Here is a 25,397-nt window from a genome sequence, read left to right as displayed (position 1 = left end):
AGTAATAGATCAAAAAATTATTAATATTTCAATCAATTCACTCAACTGAGTAAAATGTTGCAACAAAATAGCATTAATAAGTGATCGTTGTTACCTGAGTCAGAGCGGAACACTCAACATATTTAACAGCTTTCAATTCCTTCGCTAACTTCTCACCCTGTTCCATCGTGATGGGCTTCTGCTTGTTCTTGGCCAACTTTTCCAGCGTCCCGCTCTCATCGCGCAAATCAATCTGCGTGCCAACGAGCAGGAATGGCGTCTTTTGGCAATGATGCGTTATCTCCGGAACCCACTGTAAGCACACCAAACAAAAGCCCTACATCACTTCCAATTTCTTAAGACGCAAATTCCTCCGAAATGATTGTTCTTTATGCAGAAAACTGATCATTTTATTATTTGCATATTCCGCAATTTGAGTCATCACACAAAAAGGAAACTTATACTACAACATTTCTCTATTATCACTGCACAGAAATTTATAATGAACAAGAGAAGGCTTGGTCATATGAATGACTTGGGATTCTTTTGTTAACCCCATTGTAAATAAATAATTAAATTTCCAGTTTGAACCAAGTGAATTATACTTTTATTAATTCTTGTAAAATTGATGGAGGTTTATGTATTTACATCCGGATCGTTTGACCACTTCCTGATCACGAATATATGGGTAGCTAAAAAACTTTCCTGTCCGTCCGTCCGGCCGCTTTTTGAAGCTTAATAACTCCCGAACTAAGAAAGATATCGCCTTGCGGTTTTCAGTAAAGGTTCACAGAATTCGGGTTATATATCGGGTGAAAATTGCAACTTGTATATTGACTCCCCACCCCCCCCACCATTCCTTCCGGGATTTTGAATACCTCCCTTTTTTGTTTTCTCAATAGCTCTGCCCCTATGGCATCGGTCGGGCTCAAATTTTAGTATGTTATAGACGGGCCTTAGAACTTTCGACTAAAAGAGCCAGTGATAAGCCTAGCTCAGCTTATAGAGGTGCGATTCCTTCATTGCAAATTTGGATTATAGCAAACTCGAACGATATTTATAAATAAATAATGCAAATTTCGTTTAATAATTGTTAAACTGTATGTAACATATTATCGTTATTAATAAGGAAAATTGGATGAGAAATGCATAAAATTATCTGAAAATCTTTAAAGTAGATTATCTCGGAAACTGGTGAAATTTTGCACACCTCAAGCCTACAGACGGCTCTAAATGAATGCAAAGTTTGAGGCCTCTATTCCTCATAGTTTCCGAGAAATTCAACTTTAAAGTTTTTCAGATATTTTTAGGCACGATTTCACGAAATTCAAACCAACATATCTCCGGTTCTATTTAACCGACTTTAACGAGTAATAGTGTAATTCCAATGAAAAACTGAGCATGTTTTTTTTCACAAGTCGCATATTATACCTATCAATAAAAAAACTTAAGTTTTAAGCAACTTAATAACCCTTGTCCCGAGCTAAAAGAAGTCAAAGTTCGAAAACTAACCGGCCTTTATCTCTGGTTCGAACTTTTAAACTTTTGTTCGAAGACTCGTGTCGATGAGCACTTTAGGTGACAGTTCAAACGTTCATCACTTATGGCGGTACGATACAATAAAAATTCAAACTCATTTGTTCTCAAAAGGGCGCAAATGAAAGCCTTAACAAAACACTACGTACAATACACAAGGGGCACTGTGGGCAAAAAACGTATTACAAAACAAATAAAAGGATTATCTGGGCCTCAGAGCAACCGATAAGATCAAGTTGTGGGGCAAAATTATATAGGACATTCTGGTCAGTCTATCAGTGCATTTACATCCTTGATATTTTGTATATCTCACAACTTCAGTTCAAAATAGAATTTGCATGCAATCCAAGTTTGCTCACGTTAAGAATCTCATCTACAATAAGTTGATCTTGGCTTATCTGTCCATTTTATATATTGATTTATTATCTCAAAATTCTTTATTTTCGAAAGCTGTGCCTCTCAAAAAAAGGCCATATTTTTCCAAATACCCAAAAGCTCTAAGAAAAATTTAAATATTTTAATTTATTATTTAATTAACGGTAATATTGTATTGTATTGTATTGTATTTATTTTCATCTTGCATTTCACATTTCCCACCTCCCATGCGTCCATCGACGTAATAATAATATTATTATTATTATACATTAAAAAGTTTAATTTTAATATTTCAGAATATGAACCGAATTTCAATTGCTTTTTGGAGTTGTTAAAAATAATCAAAGAAAAAAAACTGATAAACGTCATAGTCAGAGATAAGCATTGGAAACTAATGAATCATAATATTATTATCCAATTTTCAGTTGTTTCAGTGTTCGACAGATAAATCTGGTACATTTGTATAGTACTAAATTGTTTTTTTTTACTATTTCACTGATGACTTATTTACCCTTAATTTCAAGTATCTTAATGTGAGCAATTTCTTTAAGAGGCAAATGAAACAAATATTAAAAAAAGGAAGCGTATATTATTTTTTTAAGGATTTAAACCTTAACCCTTTAAGGACGAATGGGACACCGGGGACACCGGTGTTTCAAAAGTAAAAACAATTTTTCGGACGATTTAGAGGACAAAATAGCTTTCTATGCTCTATGGACAAAAACAATTTTTTTGACCAGAAAGTTATTTTGTCCTCTATCAGAGGTGAGCAAGAACCGTTTGAAACCGAACAAACGTCAATTGAAAATTGTAGGTCAATGGACAAAAGAGACAAAACGCTACCTGTAGGGGAAATCCGTAACGATATGACAATATCATGTGACAAATTTTCGTGATAAATTCAGGAACAGGACAACATTAAAGGTCAGTGAGTACCGAATGGTCATTACAAGGAGCTATACAGCTCTTAGTAATTGATATGAATCTTATTTCCAATGATATTTTCCGATTTTTTTATATAAAAATTTTAAAATTTGCCATATGATATTTTTATACTCTTACAAAATCCCCCTACTGGAGAAACTTATTTTGTCGTTTATTCGGCTTCAAATGGTACTTGTTCACCCCTGCTCTAAATAGTTCGAAAAATTAGGTTTTATTTTTGGGACACTGGTGTTCTATTCGTCCTTAAAAGGTTAAAAAAAAATAGAATGCTAACAACGAATATGGTTTTTGTATATAAATCTATTAGAGATTATAGAGGAACTATTTCCCATTAAATTTGTATAATTGTCGATTCATTCTAAGTCTTGAAATTTGTATTTAGTATTCTGAAATTTAATTTACAAACATTTCTACGCTTGCACGAGATAATTGATATTGCCCATGGTAAAATTTTCAGTTAATCAGTTAATCAACACAATGATTTGACAATGATCAGTTTAATCCATTCAAGTCGCTTTAGTCTATCTGATATTGCTGATATTCGACTCTTTCATTCGAGTGACAGCTGTCAAAATCCTGAAAAAAGTCAACAAAAAACTTCTTTCTCCGAATCCGAATATCGCGCAGAGCCAAGTCTACATTTTTTTTTAAATTCAACCAAAAATAAATAAATGTGGGAATGAATTTGGAGTTTGGAATGATTTCACTGGGAACGTAGTACCCGATCAGTAGAACAAATAGTATTATAGAGTTCTGTTCATGGGAGGAGACGTGATGAAGTTGCATAGTACTGAATTAAACCATTTATTAAATTAAAAGGAGAGTTTTCCCTCGACATCCCCCTTTCCCAAATCCTCCATGGGGACTCAACCGGGATGGGGATAGAATATTGCTGGGAAAAATAAAAAAGACGTGGAATTTTGAGGAGGCCGACAAAAAAAATGAGTGGAGAAAAACGATGAAAAATTAATGAAAAGACGTGATATGAAGTAGAAGACGTAAAAAGAACAATTATATGTGAAAAGACGGTGCAAAAGCACAAGAAGTGAGAACGAAGAGTTACAAGAAGACGAAAGACCGTAACTACGGAAGAGTTACGAAGACGAAAGACGGCAACTGCTGAAGAGTTACAAGAAGACGAAAGACGGTAACTGCTAAAGAGTTGCAAGAAGACGAAAGACGGTATCTGCTGAAGAGATACAAGAAGACGAAAGACGGCAACTGCTAAAGAGTTACAAGAAGACGAAAGACGGTAACTGCTAAAGAGTTGCAAGAAGACGAAAGACGGTATCTACTGAAGAGGTACAAGAAGACGAAGGATAGTAACTGCTGAAGAGTTACAAGAAGACGAAAGACCGTAACTGCGGAAGAGTTACGAAGACGAAAGACGGCAACTGCTGAAGAGTTACAAGAAGATGAAAGACGATAACTGCTAAAGAGTTACAAGAATACGAAAGACGATAACTGTAGAACTAATGACGAAAGATGAGAAGCTTTAAGGAATTGATTACTTGCCTTACCAAGTGTGGACTTGTGAAAGAATGTGAGAAGAGAAATTTGCCTTGCAATGGGAAGAAAATGGATCTTGCACGACGAATTGTGCAATACGACGAATTATTGGACTTTTTGACGAAGAAAGGACTTATCAATCAATGCGTCAAGAGAAATTTGTCTTGTGTTGGAAGTGAAGAAGAGCTTGCACTGCGCATTGTGCAACATGATGAAGCTTTAATTGATTTCCAGAAGAGTGAACTAAAGATCAATGAAGAAAAGGGTGTCTCAATGATTCTTCAAGTGTTGGTACAGGACAAACATGAAGATGAAACTCCAAATATGGAAAATACGAAGGAAGAAATCTTTGATGATGACAATTTGATTATGCAGATTCGATGTGACGAATATGAGAGTGATAAGGAGAAATTGGTTGATGAAGCTAAAGATGTCTACGACGAGTGTGAAGATGCAACTAATAAGACGGAAATGATGAAAAAAGATGACTCTGAAGATGAGAATTGGATCAAACTGATACCATGCGAAGAATATGAGTCTGAAGTAGTGGAAAAATTACATGCAGAAGTTGAAGACGAGATCGCCTCATGTTCACCAGAGAAGACGAGATCAAGAAAAAGAAGATGCGAGCGTAAGGACATCTCAAAGAAGATACAGCTGAAGACGAAACAGCGAAAGAATGGAGAAACTTTGAATATTTCAAGAAGGAAGGTCACAAGACAAGTAATCTACCGAAAGGACACAAGATCGTTAAACATTACCAAAATGGACAGAAGACGAAAGAAGAAGTGGGGAGTGATCTTTTCATGCTTGGGAATTGCTGTAATACCATGCAACGCTGGAGACTCGATGATTGCTCTTGATGATGATAAAAGTTTAATGAGGATTGACTCTGAAGTTGTCCGGGGGTCAACTTATTGTCAGGAAGGGCCGTGTGGGAATGAATTTGGAGTTTGGAATGATTTCACTGGGAACGTAGTACCCGATCAGTAGAACAAATAGTATTATAGAGTTCTGTTCATGGGAGGAGACGTGATGAAGTTGCATAGTACTGAATTACACCATTTATTAAATTAAAAGGAGAGTTTTCCCTCGACATCCCCCTTTCCCAAATCCTACATAAATTATAGTTTTATAGAATTAAATTTTTAAATTTATTATCGAACTGGATTGTTCTTGGATTCAATCTGTCTCAATTGTCCCAAAAATGAGACAGAGCTGAGAGCTGTATCTAGTCATCTCTTTCACTCTCATAGGAAAATTTGAAAACATGTTTACAAAACAAAAGTTATCGTCCTTGGGCACAATACCCAACGCACAATAACTTTTGTTTGTAAACTTGTTTTTGGCATTTCAATGAGAGTAAGTGAGATCTTGATCTAGTCATCACGCTCACTCTTATAGGCAGTTTCGAAAACATGTTTACAAAACAAAAGTTATTGTGCATTGGGCATAAATCATTTTAAATAAAATAACTGAATTTATTTTAAAAATAAAAAAAGACAAGAAAAAATTAAGTAAATCATAATTACAGCTAAATACAATTTATTTGACCATTCAGCTGCAAAATTCCATTTCCAACTGAATGCAATAGCTGTGACTCTCATGCAAGAGTCACCGCCACCATTGAAAAATTACTCCCTGCATTCCTCAGCGAATTTTCAGACAATTTTACTTGCTTAAAATATATTATCGTCCTACTAACCCTCTTAGTATCAATATCATAAAACTCAAAGGCACTAAAATTCTCGCAATTTAATGCAATTAATGGGAAGTTATTAATCAAAGATACGCTTCAGAGGTTTCCTCCAAAAAATTTCTCTTTCCAACTTTTATGTAATTCCTGACGAAAGTGCAGCATCCCGGAAACTGTTTACACGCGTAGAATCTTCATCCCACATTTTGGTTCTAAATATAATTCTTTCGTGGCGAAAGCGAAAGTTATTGCAAATTTTGTTGGGAAAATTTGTTGGGGGGGAGTCACGCGACAGATAAAGTTAGGGCTTGGGGGAATTTACCTTTTCTTTGACATTCTCGAAGGAACTGGGACTGACGACTGAGAAGCACACCAAGAAGACATCTGTTTGAGGGTAGGAAAGTGGTCGGAGTCTGTCGTAGTCCTCCTGACCTAGAAGTCAATGAGACATTGGGGATTAGGGGAGGGTGTTCACGAAGGTGGATCTTATCTTGAGACTTACCAGCAGTGTCAAAGAGGCCGAGAGTGTAGGGCTCGCCTCCTATCATAACTGTTACAGCATAATTATCGAAGACAGTTGGAACGTATTCTGAGGGGAATTTGTTGGTCGTGTAGGAGATGAGGAGGCACGTTTTACCAACGGCTCCATCACCCACAACCACGCATTTAATCGTCTGCATTTCCGCGATTTATCAGCTACTTTTCACCCCCTTGTTTTTGTTAGCTCTCTCCCCGATGACTTTTGCGTAGTCTGCAATAGACCAGGAAAAATTCCCCGTATGATGGGGGCAATGTCGAGTGGATTAGTCAAGATTTTTACTATCTTCTCTGCAGAGGAAAAGTTAGATAAGGTGCAGAGACGTCCGGGAAGGTTTCTCATGCGAACAAAAATTTCCCGAAACACCGGCTCACTTTCTTCCACTTTTCACCCAATTGCACTCATCCCACAATACCAAATTCACTGTACTTCCAAAAAACAACTACTAAACTCAAAAACTCATGAGTAAAATGCAGATAATCCCTTTGATTTAATCCAGAAATCGACTGATTAAAATTTCCTGATTAGACAACTAATCATGTCGCCATTTTGTTTCATACCAATTTCTCGTCTTTCTTCCCCAAGGGCCAACTTTTCACCCACTTTCCCCCAAAATATCCAAGCAGTAGCACTAAAATTTATTGTTAAATACTATCTTGGGGATATCAACTGCACAATTTTCACTTACATTTGTGTAAAAATATTTTGGGCAGGGCACTTTTTTGCAAATAAAAAAACTACAAACACAGCGGGGAAAAATTCTTATGCCACTGTAGGCTGAAGTTGGCAACAAACTGCTGAAAAAATTCTGCTCTTCTGAGGTTATGTTGATTTTTCCCCAAAACCTACTTCAACCGACCAAACTGAGCGCAAATACGCAAAAATTTGCCGGAAAATTGAAAAAAGGAAAAAGAAATGAAAATGTAGTTTATTTCTGCAAAATTTGATCCAAATATGCTCCAGCTAGCAAATCTTTCTCTTCAATCTTGAATATTTCCACCAATTCATTTGCAATCTTGCTGCCTTCTTCAACACTCTGTTCCGGGGTGAGGCACACTTCCAATTCGAAGAAATTACCCAGATTTTCCACTTTGTCAAGGTGAATGCGGGTGTTGTTGTACCAGAAGAGTGTCCGGACTTTCTTCACCACTCCCTTAACACCGATACTCTCAGTCAGGATGGTGTCCAAGAGCTCGGGTTCGGTGACTGAAAGGATCTTGAAGCACGACAACTTTGCCGCTTCTGTGTCTGGTCGGAAGTAGGACACCAGTTGCGATGGGGGATTCTAAAAGTAGCTTAGTCATCAATTTATAGAATACATTGAAAATAGTTGAGAATCACCTCGAGGAATCTCAATTTCAAGCGTCCATTTGCAGCATTGTAAAATACATCGTGCTGCTTGATGATTTCTCCTTCGGATGAGGTGATTTTCTTAGCAATCTCCACACATCTATTGAAATTCTCATCACTCCCCAATCGGGCCTTGACTTCCACATTTCTAGAATTGGGCTGCGACATGATTAACAATACTTTTCTCGACTTTTCCTGAGGACACCGGAATGCAAAATATGTAAACAGAACTGAGCGAAATCCCGCGCAAAATAATTCCTTGCTTGCATGAAAAATTGAGCGACAAAAGGGATTGGCGGGAAAACAAAATATATTTTGCAGGAGGAATAAATCCTTGGAAAAAAGACACAAAATGTACAGAGTATGTTACATCCTTATGAGTCATCTAGTTGCATTTCCAGTTCTATGTCCGATACATTGAGCTCTCGCAGGGAATTCATCAGCATGTACCGCGAGAAGAGGACGTAGAGCTTCCTGAACCAGAGCAACTGCGACTGATGCTCATTCATGGCCCTCACAATGATCCTGCGATCTCGCCAGCGCAGCACGAACCAATTGCGTGAGAGGAGGAGTGTTATGGGTAGATCCAGTACTGACATGTACTTTCTCAGTAGATTCGTTGACTCGATAGTGTAAAATTTGCAATTATTTGGCATTGTTCCGGTGAGGCAGAGCGACGAGGCAGCATAGTAAATGGCAGAATGATTGGGATGCTGACTGACTCCATCCCGATCGAATGTGATTAGTGCTTGAATGTCCAATGCACCAATCATCTGCTCAATTTGCCTGGCAATAGTGCTCACCTTCCATTCAGCTCCCGGATCATCCGGAAGCTCAGTAACATTCATAATTGTAACATTTTCTGGGCGCATCTTGAGTACTTGGCAGGAACGGAAGAGTTCCTCTCTCCTGACATTGCCCCTCTGCTCATGGTCTCCGATGGACAGACACAGCAGGTACACTTGACAGTCTTCTCGGCGACACAGCGAGAGGATTGTAGGTCCAAAGAACATGCACTCATCGTCCGGATGGGCTGAAACGAGCAGCACACGTCTGTGGCGCTTGGGAAAGCGCTGGGAACGAAGTGTGGGTGTCAGGGGTCGGAAGATCCATCGGTAGAGACACAGACAGACAATGACATAGAGGATAATTGAGATCACAAGGTGCTCCAGCGCGTCAGTTACCCAAGTTTCCACGTAAGATAGCAAAGCATTCACTCTCTCTTCAGCAACAGTCACATTCATTGGCACTGGCTACTCATCTCGCCATGTACGGGGCAGAGTCTTCAGCAGAATTCCCTCACGAGCATTCCTAGCCTGTTTTTCTCTCCCTTCACACATCCAATATTTAGCACTGTCGCTGAGCTGGAAGGTTTGACTTGAACCCCATGACGTTGGAAGAGCGAAAAATCGCTCAGTTTTTGCCAATCGAAAAAGCACAAAACTGTCAATTTTTCATGTGCAAAAACTTCAGCTTGGTTCAATTTTGGCCCTAGAAAGAAAACTCCCCATGTGCATTTAATTGTGTTTCCCCATCAAATAGTGTCCAAATCAGAATGCTAATTAAGGAATTGTAAGTATCAGTGGTATCTGGGGGATACAGTGGCGGTGTGGGTGTAAAGTGTGGGTGGAAAATGAGGGTGTAAGTTTGGGAAAATTGGGGATGTTTGTGGTGGAAAAATATATTGACACATTTGAGGGGGGAAAAATCTCGGTTTCTGACGTGGGAAAATGGCATGAAAAACTCAAGGTGGGGGCCACTCAGACGCCGAATCCAAGTACCCAAGTGGACTCCACGTCATTTGTGATGATTTGCTGAAATGTAAGCCAGAGGGTGGGAGCTGCTGAGGACGCGCTGGGAAGGAATTTGACCCGATAGGCGTCTGGGTCAAGGTCTTCGTCACTAGAGGCACTTCCCAATGATGATCTCATAGCCGGAAGAATCCTCCAAAATGGGGAATTTCCCATTCGAAAAAGACCTCTTTTTAGTTGTGAATTTGGTCAGGAGAAACTCCCGGAAAAACAGGCACATTTTCACCTGCCTCATGAAGTGCTCCCCCTTCCGAAGTGGGGCAATCATTTATTGCGTGAATCAAAATGACTTCGAGCGACGATTATTCAATCACTCTTCGGCAATTGAAGGTATATTTCTTTTCTCTTTGCAGCCGTGTCACCTTGCCACTCACCGTGGAAGAGGTAAGAATATCCCTCCCATAAAAAAGAACTCCCGGAAGAAGGCTCCCACAGGCATGACAGTAATTTTTTATCATCCGCACCTGCGGCATGGTCATTTGCTAGCCCCCCATTTCTGGCCAGTTCCCCCCAATTCCCCAACGCTCGGAATGCTTTTTTCCCTTAAATTCGATAGCCGCTATCTTATCAGAGCTTCTCTCGGCAGTTTTTCGTGGATTTAAAATACACACCCGGTTACCAATTGAAAAACTCTCCAACCTCGCGATGTTTGATGATGAGTAATTTTTAGGGCAGAGCGGCGCACTCAAAGGGGTCAATTATATGCAATCGATCGCCTTCCTGGCTCTCCCATTGAAATATATTAGATACTGAGGCTATTTTTAAGGGTATGCTAGGAAGCTCCTACAATCCCCCCCATTTCCAAGCTATTTCCAAGCCTACAAGAGCAATGTAATATCCGTAATATCCGATTTTATTACTGCGAGAGAGATTAGGAATGATATTAGAAATTGGTTTATTGCTTGTCATCTCCATAAAGATTGAAATTATCGAGTTATTGAAGTTGAAGGTTCTTCCTCAAATAAAAAATATTACATCAATTAATTAAAGATTACGTATTGAATATTTCATGTCGTTCTTAATATTCTTAGTTAAATGAGAGAACTATTGAGAATTTTCTTATACGCCCACACTTAATCAATTTTTGTGATTTCTAATACTTTATTCGAGATCTTAAGATTCTTCTGAGCATCTGCGACTAACGAGAAAAGAATTTTAATTTTTTTGCTAAAAGCTTTTGATTAAAATATTTCGAAAAAGACTTATTATTCACATGCAATGAAATATTTCATCCAATGAAATATTTTAGTCTTAAGAGGTTCTGTGATTGGTTACAGTTTTGAATGCTTTTAAGCTTTAGCCAATCAGAGAACGGAACTGGACTGAAATATTGGATCAAATTTTTAATTACTGTGGAGAATGCAGCGTTAAAAAAATAATTAAATGTGCTCGAGCAACATAATTTACAATCAAAGAGGATCCCGGGATTATGCATATTCTTGCATTGATGAGAAAAAAGTAGGGTACGATTAACTCTTTTTCGTAATAGTAACACTTTTTAAGTGTAAAAATATATCAACATTTTTCATGTTGATTTTACACCTTTTTAGGGGTAAAATTAACACAAGAAATGGATAAATTTTACCCCTATTACACTTAAAATAGGTAATATTTACATCGATTTCGGATCATCACCGTAGGGGAAGAATAACATTTCCTGAATGTTATTTTAACTTTTTTGGATTTCTCTAACTCAGTTTATGAACGAAAAAAAACGGACAAAATGGCACTATGTACCCAAAAAATGTAAAAATTCTGCGAAGATTTTTTCAAGTGAGTCACAGAACCACCGTAAAATATGCAAAAGTCTTCGGTATCAATTTTGTCGACTAATTCTCGGCGCTGACTGTTCATAATGGATCTGGCATACATTTTAGATAAGGAAAATTGCATGAAACCGAAATTGGCATTCCTTTATATGTATGTCGCACTTCATTTTTGAGTTCGATAGAACAAGATTGGCGTGTCCCGGATAAAATTTCAAAAACCTTAATCCCAAAACCCAAAATCCCGAAAGCCAAAATCTCAAATTCCTAAAAGTGTCACAGCCACTCTCAAGATTGCATTTTGATTTTCTGGTATGTTGGTGTTTGAAATTTTGACTTTCGGAGTTTGGATTTTCCGGATTTTAGCTTTTACTGATTTTGGCTTTTCGGAAGTTTTGACCCATTGAATTGAATTTTATTCTTGCCCAAAAATACAAAGTATTTACATAGGACTGTATTACAGTAGAGTCTCGCTATAAGCCATCGCTCTATAGTCCACAATTTATCGATCGTTGATTTCAAAACAGTGATTTTAAGTTAGGTTATGTTTTTTAGTACGCGACATGCAATGTTGTCATAATTATTTTAATATTTTTGCCAAACTTTATTGAGTAGTTGTGATAATTGTGATCCATAATGAAGAGAGCGAGCACAAGTACCACAATCGCAAAGAAAGTGGAAGGCGTCGAGCAATTTCAATACTAAAAGTCGTTGATAATTTTAAAAAATGACATGGACTATAGTGCGACCCAAGTGTCAAATCTGGAACCAAATATGGACTATAGCGAGACTCTACTGTATATATTCGGGATTTTGGCGTTCGTAATTTCGACATATTTGGAATTTTATTTTGTTTTTTTGGGATTTTAGTTTTTGAAATTTTTGGCCTTCGGGATTTTTGGATTTCGAGATTTTGGCTTTTCGGAATTTTGATTTTTAGGATTTTGACACTGAAGATATATACAGTACAGACATTTTTTTCTTGAAAATTTTCTCATTTAAAAGGTGTTGTGCATCAATAAAAAATGCTTTTCAAATTTATCACGTCAAAATTTTTGCATAATATGAAGGGATATTTCAAAAATGAATTAATATTAGCTCCCAATGATAAGCAATTATGCGTAATTGTGTTTGCATAATCTCACCTGAGGTTCCATGTGTTTTCCAATTGCCTAAATTCAATTACTAATGCATTCCGGACAGGGAGGGTTTGGGATAGAAAAAATTCCTGAAATCAGAATTTTCAATCTTTTCTATATCAAATGTAGTACGTAGGAAATGCGTACGTCTAGTGTACTCTTCTTCTTCTTTTTGAGAGCATTACAACAAATTCAATTTAGGTTAAAAAAAGGATTTCAATACGCTTGAGAAAGGAAAAGGATAGGAATTTTGATATTGGGAAACTTTTCATTTTTATGCCTCCAGTACACCTTTTTGTTCTTTTTCAAAAGATTTGCATAGATCTATCACACTCTTTCGGACTCAAAATTTAACTGAACTAAATTTAATTTGGTGTGATGTTTAAAAGAAAAAGAAAAATGCAAAAGAGTAGGATAGACATATGTGTATATGCAAAGCTTTAAAGAAGGTATAGAAATCAGAATTTTGATCTTGTGAAATTTTCTTGATGTAAAAGATGTGCCAGACCCATTAAAAGTTGTAAAGGTGTTATTAAATTTCAATTTGTCTAAATCCAAATATTTTTTCTTTAAAAACACAGAAGTCAGGGGGTATCAACTGAATAATGAATTATTAAAAAGAATGATGAATGAATGAATGATGAATTAATTGCACATTTTCGAAATATTTAAAAACGATGGAAGTCAGACCATTAGGTTTATGTGTTTATGTAAAAGTGGTTAAAATGTTTAGAAAAAAATGAATGTCGATAGATCTTCGACTAGAATTGCAAAAGTCGCTTAATAAGAATTTAAATTAAATTATCTTAGCAATTTTAATTGGTTTGTAAGCAAATATTAGATTAAGAAAAGAAGTATTATCTAATTTTTCTTTCTAATTGCTGCAGATTGTGCACCAGTTGATAACCAATTTAAGCTTGCTCATAAATCATCTAAATCTATTGTTGACTCTTAACAGTTTCTTAATGAGTTGAAATCAGTTCAACATTTTAAAAATGTTTAGAAAGCTTTTACTTTTGACTTTGAAAAACCTTAAGTAGAATTAAATAAATTAAATTGATGTTATTTATTGTTTACAATCGAACTATCGGATTACAGTAGAGTCTCGCTATAGTCCATATTTGGTTCCAGATTTGACACTTGGGTCGCACTATAGTCCATGTCATTTTTTAAAATTATCAACGACTTTTAGTATTGAAATTGCTCGACGGCTTCCACTTTCTTTGCGATTGTGGTACTTGTGCTCGCTCTCTTCATTATGGATCACAATTATCACAACTACTACATAAAGTTTTTCAAAAATATTAAAATAATTATGACAACATTGCATGTCGCGTACTAAAAAACTTAACCTAACTTAAAATCACTGTTTTGAAATCAACGATCGATAAATTGTGGACTATAGAGCGATGGCTTATAGCGAGACTCTACTGTATCTCCCAAAGACATCTTTAAATCAGGAAAATTGCATGAAGTCAAAATTCACTTATCTTTCTTTCTAAGATATTTTCCACACAAAATTTGATTGAACTAAATTCAATTTGTTACGATGAAAAAAGAAGAGTGCGAAAAAGTGGAATAGGCATATTCCAAATGATTGAGAAAAAGGGATGTGAATTTTGATTTCACAACATTTTCCTGATCAAAAAGGTGTATTTGACACATAAAGCCACCAGGGTAGTTTTCTTAATTTCTCTTAATCAATTTTATTTTGCTATTTTTTTTAACCAAAAAAAAATGCATGATTTCCTTTTTCCTTCCTTTTCTTTCAAAATTATGGTAATGTCACAGGTGTCGGTCACACCTTTTAGGTTATAAAAATTGCATGAAATCTAAATTCACGTTCCTTGCTTCCTCAAATGTTTCGCACTTGTCTATCCTACTCTTTGACACTCAAAATTGGATTGAACTAATTCTAAATTTGTTGTGATGTTCAAAGGAAGAAGAAGAGTACAAAAGAGTGGGACAGGTGTATACAAAATGGTTGAGAAAGAAAAAGACGTAAAATTTGATTTTATGAAATTTTTCTGATCTAAAATTTGAGCCGGAGCCATAAATAATTTTTAAATTAGTTTTTTTTTAACTATTTTAAATTCCTATTGACTAAAATCTAGCAAAATATTGACCTAATGGACCTAATGCCTTCGGCACACCTTTTAGATCAGGAAAATTTCACGAAGCCGAAATTTGAATCCCTTTCTTTCTTACACGTTTTACGTATGTCTGTCTCATTCTTTCGCTCTCTAAATTCGATTGAGCTAAATTGAATTTGGTGTGATGCTCAAAAGAAGAAGAAAAGTGCGAAAGAATGAGATAGTCATATGAAAAACATGTGAGAAAGAAAGTGATTCGAATTTCGACTTCATGAAATTTTCCTGACCAAAAAGGTGTGCTAGAGCCATAAATATTAGAATTATAATTTTTCTTCATCACTCTTATCATTTAGACTTGAACTCAGATACTGAGAAGATAACGTAGAAAAATATGTTTTATATTCATTTCATGCGTGTGTGAAAAATATATATCAATCTTATTTATTCTTTTCTCAGCAATTTCAATAGCTTTCGGCAATCCTGCTGAATATTTTCATTGACCAAATTGGAAGACTTTCAATAATAGAAAATTCTCAAGAGTCTCTCATAAGAGAAGCCGGCGTATTGCAATTGTGGTTTTGTTTATTTATTAACTTTTCCATTCTTTGATATCTTTAATGAGCTTTTGACCCTGGAGGTAGAGGAAGATAAACAGAAAAACTCTTATATTCCTAAATTAACTTTTTATTCAAGAAAGAACAATGTCAGGATCAACTTTCAACTTTAATTACTTTTATGGGACGAATAATTGGAGTGTTCTAGGATGCAAATTCTCCAAATTCTTAATGTAAATTTTTCGATTGCAGCGCCACTAGCAATCTTTCGATGAACTATTTATGTTCAGTAAAGTTGTTGGGCATTAGATTATTTTTATTAAATGTCACTAAAGGTTTTTTAATCTTTATATTGGACTCAAGACTTTGTTTTAAAAGTCTTTAAAACTGTTTTAATTTCAAATATCAAAGAGTAAGGGAGATTTTTTTTTATTTTTATTATACGCCAATAGAAGGTTAAGAGTTAATGAGTAGGTAAATGGTCAAAAGTTTAGTAATGTGTATAATGTGTACTGTATACCTTACTCAAATTAATTTGTAAATTTATTGCTGAAAAATTTCCGAGTTTACCCAAAAAAAAGTTCCTTAATTATATTTTTTTCGCGTGAAATTCTTCCGGGGAAAAAAGTGTTTTCCCATCGCAAAAAAAAATCCAGTAGCAATGGTATAAACTCAGAAAGAGTAGCAGAAAAGTTTTTGCCTTGCCATATGTTTTTTGCCCCAGTGAAAGAACACGTTCAACACACATTTTAATTACTGCCCAATGGAAGCCTTCACACATTTTATAATCGATTACTCTCAACACTACACCCCAATGTTTGTTTTCTGTATGGGAAATTCTGTGGTGTTCACTTGTAGTATCAAGTTGCACAGCTCTTTTCCGTTGCGGAGGCGTCAAAAAATGAGACAGGCGGTGGTGAAGGCATTGAAGTGCTCAAGAATGAACCCTTTGACAACCATCCGCTTCTGGGTGAGTGTGATTTTTATTTGTTCTTTTTTTTTTACTATTGTTTATTTGGCTGGGAATTACTTGTTGAATGGAATGAGTAATGCGGGATGATATCATGGGTTGCAGGTGGAAGATACAGTTCCGGACAGTATACGTATAAAATCTACCATTTAGCTTCAAAAGTGCCAGCGTTTATTCGACTACTGGCGCCAAAGGGATCCCTGGAGATTCATGAGGAAGCATGGAATGCCTATCCCTATTGCCGGACAGTCATTACCGTATGTTTTATTACCATCATTAATTGCTTTTCTTGAGATTCTGGGCCCTATTCACCATTGAAAATTTTCTAGATTTTATCTTCAAGCTCTTTAAACTTTTGTTGGAAATTTTGCAAAACAAACAAAAGCTTGAAATATTATTATTTTAAATTTACTCTTTTCGAAGCGTAACATATCCAAAACAAGCTCCTGCAAAAACTATCCTACTTTGAAAAAAAGTTTTGTCAAATTAACAAGAAAAGTTTGTCAAAAGGATGTTCTCCCATACAAAATTATGGAAAAGTTTTTCCAAATCGGCGACCAAGCTGATCTTGTTAAAAGTTTGTCAAAAGGATGTTTTTCCATATAGGTACAATGTGACAAAAAGATTTGTCAAATTAACAAAAGAAGTTTGACAAAAGGATGTTCTGCTATACAAAATATGGAAAAATTTTGTCAAATCAACGGCCAACTGGATTGCTAAAAGTTTGTCAAAAGGATGTTGTTCCGTGCAGAATATTGAAAAAATTGTCAAATCGACGGCCAACTGGATCTTGTTGAATTTTGCCAAAATGATGTTTTTCTATATAAAATGTAACAAAAAAAATCTCAAATTGGTGAACAACATTCTTTTGACAAATTTTTAACAAGATAAGTTTGTCCGCTTACCAAAAGTGTTTTTCAAAATGATTTTGGACATCTTTATAATTATTAATTATTCAAAATGATCCCGAAAAAATTAAAGGCTTTGTTATCACAGAAAAAATATTTCGTAAATGTTTGTGAATTCCTCTTGGGCACCTGCAAAATGTTCATAAATCGTGTAACCAACTAAAAAGTTTGTAAAATTTGCACTTTTTCACAAACATTGTTGGCTTCTTCTAGAACTACGGTAAGTCCTAGAAGAAGCCAACAAACATTGTTCTTAACATGAGCACTTGACGAACATTTTTTTTGTTTTTTACAAACATTTGTTCGAAAACACAGAAAAAATTGTTCGTAAAATTTTGTCATTTATTCGGTAAGTTTTGTCAAGCAAAAAATATATGAACAAATGTTTCTAAAAAAAAAACGAAAAAAGGCTCATCAAGTGATCATCGTACGAACAATATTTGAGAAAAACGTACAAACTTTTACGAACTTGTTTGTGGATTGTACGATTTATGAGCATTTCGTAAGTCCCCAATGCGAATTCACAAACACTTACGAAGAATTTTACAAAATATATATTTTTTTATTTTTTGCCAAATTTAACAACTTCTTTTGTTATAGAATGTTTTACTTTGTAAAATTTACAACAATTTTTAAAATATTTTCTTCTATATGTGGAATTTTAATTTTTCCATAAATAAGAAGAAAATTCTTCATTGAAATAAGGTGAACTGAAAAATGGGGTAAGGGAAAGTGCCCATGCTTTGCACGATTCCCAAGCTTTATAATGACAAAAATTTTCCTGTGTTTCTGAATAAATCTGACTCCGCAATATATTTTTAAAACAGGACACTTTCCCCAAGTTTTTAAAGTATGTGTACGATGAGTCACATTTATTGAAAAACACAGGAAAAATTTAGTTATTATGAAACTTGAGATCGTGCAAAGCATGGGCACTTTCCCCTATTCTTTATTTTTTTTATAACACTTAAGAAAACGCTATGAAGAATTAAAGAAAAAAATCAAACGCAGTCTATTATTTTTGGCTGCTATCTGTTACGTTCCATTAGAGTGAATATTTATTGAAAAAAAAATTAAAAAGCTTTATGCCCAGCGCATAATATATTTTGTTTATGAACGTGTTTTCAAAACTTTCTATAAGTGTGAGCGAGATAACTAGATCTCTATCTCACTCACTCTCATTGAAATGTCAAAAACATGTTAGAAAACAAAAGTTATTGCCGCTGGGCATTATCTTTTGCAATAATTGATGTTATAAAAAAAGCTTTTTTTACAGATTGCTATTTTATATTTTTGCAATTCATACTACAAAATTTTACTGCGTTAATTGTAATAAAAACATGAAAAATATTTCAATTTAAAAATTGAACTAACCACAAAGATTTTATTGTTTTTAAACCAAAAAATTTACTTATTTTATTTTTTGTGTTTTGCGTAAATGTCAAGTTTTTTTTATATCTTAAAAACATTTTATAGAAAAGAGTTTTTATGCCTTCGACACACCTTTTAGGTCGGTATAAATTTATAAAATCAAAATTCACGTCCCTTTCTCTTTCAAAAGATTTGTATAAGTCTATCTCACTCTTTCAATCTGAAATTCGACTGAACTAAATTTAATTGAATGTGATGCTCAAAAGAAGAAGAAGATTATGAAAGAGTAGGACAGACGCATGCAAAACTTTTAAGTAAGAAAAGGATATAAATTTTGACTTTATGAAATTTTCCTGATCTAAAAGGTGAGCTGGAGCCATTAAGTTTTATGTTAATTGTCTAATTTTAAATTGAAGCATTCTTGTGCAATAATTTTTTTTATAAACTTTGCAAAATGTATTGTTAAATCTAAAGTCTTATTGAATTTAACTTTTTCTAACTCCGGAAAATTTTTTAGAACAGGAAAATTTCATTAAATAAAAATTCAGGTCTTTTTCTCTCTCAAACCTCTTTTATATGTATGTATATCCCTTTTCTTTCTTTCTTTCTTTCTTTCTTTCTTTCTTTCGTACTTTTCTTCTTCTTCTTTTGAACATCATAACAAATTCAATTTAGTTTAATTCAATTTTGATTGTCAAAGACTGAGGTAAAAATGTTTAAGACATTTAAGAATATGAATTTTGATTTTATGAAATTTTTCTTACCTAAAAGTGTTCCGGAGTAAAAACTTAATAAAAAGAGCTTGCTTATAAAATTTTGCACTTTGTAAAAATTAAAACTTTGCAAATAGGTCAAGTGAAAAGCAAATTCCTCTCAATGGTAGAATAAGGGCCTATCTATTTTTTATTATTATTTAGTATTTAGAATATTTATTTAATCAACTATTTTTCTTTCTTGATGAAAATCCTTTTGAACCCATTTATCCTCTTCAAATATGCTTGATCCTTCACCAAAAAATGCCACACTTGTAGAATCCAAAATTTATGAAGAAGGACTTTGAAATTTTGATTGAATCCTTTCACTTGCCCGGACTAGATCCCAATGATAATGTAAGTGAGATAATCAACGCAGATGTTCATAAAAGTTTCTTTTTTTCTTTCTTTTTTGACTGTTGCACGCTTCGCCACAATGTGATATATAAAAAAAAACCAATCAAAAACACCTACAAAAAAAATTATTGAAAAAAAAATCAATTGGACATTGATTTTTTCCAACATCAACATCATGAAAATTCTGTGAATTTTTCTTGTGTGCGTGTTATTTTTTGTGTTCTTTTTTTCTGTGCTATCGTATGTGTCAATGCAAAAACAAAAAAAAATCGAATATAATGAAAATTGTGGATAAAAAACAAAATATATGCGGAAAATGCAGAATCCTGGATATATGAAAGAGAACTTTGTGATTTGCATCGAGTCACTCCATGTTGGAGACGTGGGTAATCAGCACAATGTAAGTTTCATTCAAAGGAGGATATGAACATTCACCTCTATTGTACTTTCTCTATATCTTCAGAAAAAAAATTTCCTTTGAACTTGGATAATTATTTTCTTGTTACTTTGAAACTAACACAAACATTTTTCTGAGATTCTTCTTTTTTTGCTGCTAATAACATCTTTTAAGTTGTCCAAGATTTTTTCTTTAATTTTTACTCTAAACCAGATATTCTTCTTTATTTTGATAAAATACATATATCAGTATCAAAATTGAGAAGGAAAAAACATACCCATACAAAAAGCACTTGTTTGTCTCAATTACTTCTTGTTTGGGAAATTTCTTGTTTTTCATTGTGGCTTCATTGGCTTCTTACTGTTTTTATTATTTCCTTTTTTATGTTATCGTCCATTCGTTTGAGGATTTCTTTTTCTTTCAAGAAATTGTGCTATTGTGTCTATTGACTAAAGAGAATTGTTTTCTATAGATTTTTTCTCCTAGAGACATTTTTAGGGGTTTCTCATGCTAATTTTATCACTCAATCTCTGTTGTTTTTTGATAGAGGGTGTTTCATTTAATAAGAATTCATGAAGGCTCTAAAATTGATTTTCTTTTGGAGGAAATATCATTTTGACCGTTGACGTTATTTTAAAAAGGTACCGCTAGCGCCACTACCCAGTGTGCACAGTTAGCTAAGAAGAGCAGCGTTTTTAGCATATTTTTGTTGAGTTGATCAGCAAAAATATGCTAATCGGTCAGCTGTTCTCGAACAAAAAATGCTAACCAAATTTTATGGAAATGGCACTGTCTCGCGAGTTTCGTTTTAAAGTTAGCAGAATTCAGCTTCAAATACATATGTTTTCAGCTGAATTGGAATCGGGCAGCATTTGGTACTCACTGGGTAGTGGAAAAATAAATCAAGCCCCATCTTCTTATTTTTGAAATTTTAGGTTATGTTCAGCTTAACCCCAAAATGAATATTTGAATTTTTGTAGGAAAAACTTACAAAAGACCACTTAAAAAATAATACCCCAAAAACTAAAAAGAATTGGGAAAACAATTACATGAAGAATTAATAAAATGTAAACTGTAAGCTTTTGGTCATTTATTGTACGGGAAGGTCGCAACTCGAAACCTAGTGAAGGTCTTAAGAAAAGATCTGTGGATCTAAAAGACATGAAATAAAATAAGATCTATTTATCACAAATTGCAATTGTATTACTTATTTGGTTTTTAAAGAAACCAATAAAGTAAATTGTGGAAGAGTTAATTTTTTAAGTAAAGTTGTGATGGTAATTACATAACCTTTAAATTTTTAAATTAGGAAGATAATTATTTTTAAAATGTTACAATAATTATTAAAACCATTAATCTACAAAATCCACTATTTCGCGTTATGATTTCAAACACAAATTAAAAAAAAATTAGCAACTTTTTCTCTAATTTCGCTAATCGATTTAAAGGTTTATAAGGTTAGAATTTGCATAATTTTTGTAATAAATAAAACCTTCAAAACGATCTATTTATATTCCATTTTAAAGTCGTTGGAAATAATTGCTTTTTGGCGAATTATAAACCCATGTCTGGATATTTTATCATTTCGAATATGTTCTTACGGTATGACTGGACCATTTCATTTATTTATAACCTATTTCTTAATTTTTACCATTAGATTTCGGACTTGCCCGCGACACCGAGTGGGACAATCGATTGAAAATGATTGAATGAATAATTTCAAACATTTTTCTCATTAATGTTTGTACAGTCAAGGTTCTTTAATATGAACTCCTTAAATACGAATGAAACGGTTGAATTCAAAATGTGGAATTTGAGGTTATGTGAAGAAAGTCTTGCGTGGAGTTTGAAAAGAAACCAAGAAAAGAACCATTTTTCTCTAATGTTTTCTCTATATTATTGTATTGTGTAAACTTCTTCAACAAATTATATTTATTTAGCAATAAATTATGTAATAATAAATTCTCTGAAATTATTTTTCTTAATTTAGGTTAAGTGCATTTCACGCGAATTTTTGAAAATATTGTATTGTTCATATTTGAAGAACTTGAGTATATGAAGTATGACCTATAAACTTACATTACAAATAATCTTCCTAACAAATTTTCAACATTAAGCTTAATAAACTTACTTTTATTATACAGCTAGAAAATTATTTTATAATGTTAGGTTATATTCATAATATATCAGTCATACTTCGAATATACTTCTAATTTCAAAATTTATCTGACTAATAAGAAATTACTCTCACTAATAAGAAAATTTCGATGTGATTTTAAGTGTTAATTAAGTATATATTTATTCCAAAAACGTGAGGTTCTAATCTTCAAATATTTTAGTATATTAGCGCAATTAGTGAATTAGATTATTTATATTTTTTGACCAGACATTTGACCATGAACGGTTTAAGCTTTAAATTTCAATTAACAATTAAATTTCTTTGTCTAAAGCTCAGAAAAGTAACGTTTTAAGTAGATCAATAAATTAGTTCTTCCTAAGGAACCCTATTTATTCCAAAATCTTATATATTAAATGGATTTTAAATTAACCCTAAAAAAAATGAGATTGTAAAGAATCTCAGCTCATACTTGATAAATTCTTATACTTCAGGATTTATAGTTTTAAAATTCTTTAAAATTTTTAGGAAACCAAGTTGATAATTAAAGTTTATTAGAAATTTTTAAGAAATTTTAGTTTTAGAAATTCAATTTGGCATTTGAGGTTAGGACCAAAATAACCTCACATTTCAAATAATCTAACGTTATACTTCAAACGTTGCTCTTTTCTTCGTCGCTCTTTCTTTTTTAAAGAGAGCTTAAAACGTTTAAATATTGTAGCGTTGATTTAAAAAAAAATCAAATTTTGAGTCCTAAATCAAGTTTTAAATGTAATTAAATTTAATTATAGATTTTTATTAAAAAAATATTATGTATTTAAAGATCAAAACCTTAAAGATTTATCTAAGAATTGAGCGGTCAATTAATTTTAATTAACATTAGATAAGAGTGCTATAGAAGAAATGAATTCTAGCCTGACCTATGAATCTCTTAAATCACAATTTCATCACTATTCTTGTATCAATTTGTATGAAGCACCCTTTTGTAATTCCAATGATTCCATCCGATGTTTTACGCAGTTTTTCATGCGGAAAGATTTTAAGTAAAACATTCATATTAATTTGCTGTAAAACACTGCTACATGATTTACTGGAAACACTAAAGATTTTATCCTCATGTTGTTGTTTCTTTCCTTCTGAGAAATTGCCAAAGTTTACCCACAAATAACACCATCTTTATGAGAAATAACCTCTGCATTAAATTGATCTTTGGTGCCAGAAAATGAGCCGTAAAAAATCAATATGAATATTTTATGTATCATGGTTTCTTCAACCACAAGATAGCAGAGATAGTTTTAAAAGTCAATTGAACCTGAAAATGAGTCATATTGCTGTTAAAATGTGATACAGAGATTGACTTTTCCCATTGAATGATTGAATTTCAATGAGATTTGAAGTGATAATTGGCGTGAGAAGTGTCAGGAAATAATCTCTTTTGCACTAAAATGGAGATTGATTGTGGGTGAATGTTATTCTGAGGGATTTTCTTTCTCTACCAATGTGTTGGTACAGGTTCATGAATTGCCACCGGAAAAGCTGAAAATCCGTGATGTTGTGCACATTGACATTGCCAATGATCCTGTATCATCGGCAGATTATAAGCCGTCTGAGGATCCTACAAAATTCAAGTCGGAGAAGACTGGGCGTGGACCGCTCGTGGGTCCCGACTGGATGAAGAAGGTCGATCCTGTGATGACGTGCTATAAATTGGTCACGTGCGAGTTCAAATGGTTTGGACTTCAGTCACGGATAGAGAATTTCATCCAAAAGTCCGAGCGACGACTCTTTACAACTTTCCATCGGTGAGTTTAATACTTTGCAAAAAAAATTGCAAAGTGCAAAGTTTTTTTTTTGCACTCTGCAAAATTGATTTTTTACAACTTTCAAGAATTCGTCGATAAGATAACCAATTGCTATATGCATATCCTTTGTATCTGCATTTCTTGCAAACAAAAATTTATCGCATGCTGCGTAGTAATTTATAATAAATACTGATAGCACAGTTGCTGATCCAACCGACAAATCGTCATCTTCAAATAAAAAACATAGATACGGAAACCATTCAGTAAAGATTGAAATGCATAGACTGTCATATCTGTAAAAACTATTAATTATCTTACAAGCAACAAGAATAAAAATATATTTTCGAAGAAACTGGTTCAGATCCAAGGTGCTATAAACGCGATTATATTTAAATTTTATGAATTTTTTTAACAATATACCAATTTAAGGAACCAATATCTTTAGTGCGGAGTTCAAATTCGAAATAAAGATAAAAAAAATAATATCTGTTTCAAAGATAATTACATTTCTTAAATATCTCATGTTCAACATATTAATTTTTAAAATATATTTTATAGCAAAAATTTAAATTTTTAATCGTGATCTTTAGATTGATCTTAGAGTTGTGGCCAAAGTCTCCTTTTGTTCCAGGATTATACAGCAAATTCCTTTAAACTATAAACTATAAAAGCTAAAATTAAGGTTTGTGTCTTTACTTTAATTTTTTTTTTGATTAAGAAAAGCTAAACGATTATTACCGTACACAATTATCCTTCTCCTTTATGCTCGTGTATTAAATGTGAATGTGTGAATAAGGTTATCAAACAATAAACAAAAAACAAATTTTATTTCATTTAGGATAACAATTTAAAAAAAGAAATCATAATATCATATATCTTAACGCAAATCTTTGATTCAAATAAAAAAATAGTCAAGTATAGGATGAAAAAAATCTCTTTAATCAAAAAATAGTGCGAGTGAGTAATTAATAAGGCAGAATTTGAACAGTTAGCAAAGACACATGCCATAAAAGTTACTATGTATTTTTACTGTGAAATTTATTATTTCTTAAAGCAAATGTTGGAACAATCTTGAAAAATTGTAATAAAAAGCGTTTATTCTTTTCTATAACAAAAGAATTATCATAAAACCAATTGGACTTAACGGGATATTATTAATCGTATTTGTTTTTTAATCGTTGTATCAAGACATTTAGTTGTGTATTACAATTCAATCATATAGCAATATGCTAAATCCATTATAAGCCGCCTCTCCCACAGTGGATGCGCCTTCCGTACCTTCGGATTTTTTCGGAAAAAGGTGATGCATTTTATCACGTTTTTATCACATGTGAAAATATCACTATGTCACTTTCCAAACATTCAGTTTATTGTACCGAGAGATACTTTCTTTTCTTAGTCTTCTGTGCTCAAAGTATTTAGAATAGAAAATG

At 33.5% G+C, this 25,397-nt stretch overlaps 4 protein-coding genes across 9 annotated transcripts in view; 1 reads left to right on the top strand and 3 right to left on the bottom strand.

The window, feature by feature from the left end:
• The window catches only part of LOC129809694 (cdc42 homolog), a 155,826-nt gene that overhangs the window by 4,064 nt on the left and 126,365 nt on the right, over window positions 1-25,397 (bottom strand). For 3 of the 5 annotated variants that reach the window (XM_055859724.1, XM_055859723.1, XM_055859725.1), the window contains exons 2-4: window positions 6,543-6,752; window positions 6,363-6,472; window positions 95-292 (exon numbers count right to left, since the gene is read on the bottom strand). In XM_055859724.1, coding sequence (XP_055715699.1) covers window positions 95-292; window positions 6,363-6,472; window positions 6,543-6,720 — 486 coding nt within the window. In that variant the 5' untranslated portion in view covers window positions 6,721-6,752. Of the gene's footprint in view, window positions 1-94; window positions 293-6,362; window positions 6,473-6,542; window positions 6,792-7,138; window positions 7,375-25,397 lie in introns of those variants that run through there. The other 2 variants (XM_055859722.1, XM_055859721.1) reach the window with 2 other exon arrangements.
• On the bottom strand, window positions 7,489-8,175 carry LOC129809697 (uncharacterized). The gene is made up of 2 exons (XM_055859728.1): window positions 7,920-8,175; window positions 7,489-7,863 (listed from the first exon to the last, which is right to left on the bottom strand). The coding sequence occupies exons 1-2, from the start codon at window positions 8,094-8,096 to the stop codon at window positions 7,507-7,509; spliced, it is 534 nt and encodes a 177-aa protein (XP_055715703.1). The 5' UTR covers window positions 8,097-8,175; the 3' UTR covers window positions 7,489-7,506.
• On the bottom strand, window positions 8,221-9,172 carry LOC129809685 (N-acetylglucosaminyl-phosphatidylinositol de-N-acetylase). The gene has a single exon (XM_055859710.1). It carries the CDS (start codon window positions 9,170-9,172, stop codon window positions 8,303-8,305), a length of 870 nt encoding a protein of 289 aa, XP_055715685.1. The 3' UTR covers window positions 8,221-8,302.
• Window positions 9,285-25,397, top strand: part of LOC129809688 (phosphatidylinositol transfer protein alpha isoform) — a 23,710-nt gene continuing 7,597 nt past the window's right edge. The window contains exons 1-6 of one of the 2 annotated variants that reach the window (XM_055859714.1): window positions 9,285-9,500; window positions 10,093-10,123; window positions 16,150-16,261; window positions 16,367-16,518; window positions 19,972-20,049; window positions 23,675-23,964. In XM_055859714.1, coding sequence (XP_055715689.1) covers window positions 9,484-9,500; window positions 10,093-10,123; window positions 16,150-16,261; window positions 16,367-16,518; window positions 19,972-20,049; window positions 23,675-23,964 — 680 coding nt within the window. In that variant the 5' untranslated portion in view covers window positions 9,285-9,483. Of the gene's footprint in view, window positions 9,501-10,092; window positions 10,124-16,149; window positions 16,262-16,366; window positions 16,519-19,571; window positions 19,650-19,971; window positions 20,050-23,674; window positions 23,965-25,397 lie in introns of both variants that reach the window. The other variant, XM_055859713.1, reaches the window with a different exon arrangement.

This window comes from Phlebotomus papatasi, chromosome 1, assembly GCF_024763615.1.
Source record: "Phlebotomus papatasi isolate M1 chromosome 1, Ppap_2.1, whole genome shotgun sequence".
NCBI classification, from domain to species: Eukaryota; Metazoa; Arthropoda; class Insecta; order Diptera; family Psychodidae; genus Phlebotomus; species Phlebotomus papatasi.
This window is presented reverse-complemented; position numbering and strand designations above follow the sequence as displayed.

Coding starts and splice junctions, on each gene's coding strand:
- LOC129809685 (XM_055859710.1), bottom strand. CDS start 9,172: ATGAATGTGACTGTTGCTGAAGAGAGAGTGAATGCTTTGCTATCTTAC.
- LOC129809697 (XM_055859728.1), bottom strand. CDS start 8,096: ATGTCGCAGCCCAATTCTAGAAATGTGGAAGTCAAGGCCCGATTGGGG. Junction 7,864..7,919: donor TGAAATTGAGATTCCTCGAG/GTGATTCTCAAC, acceptor AGCTACTTTTAG/AATCCCCCATCGCAACTGGT.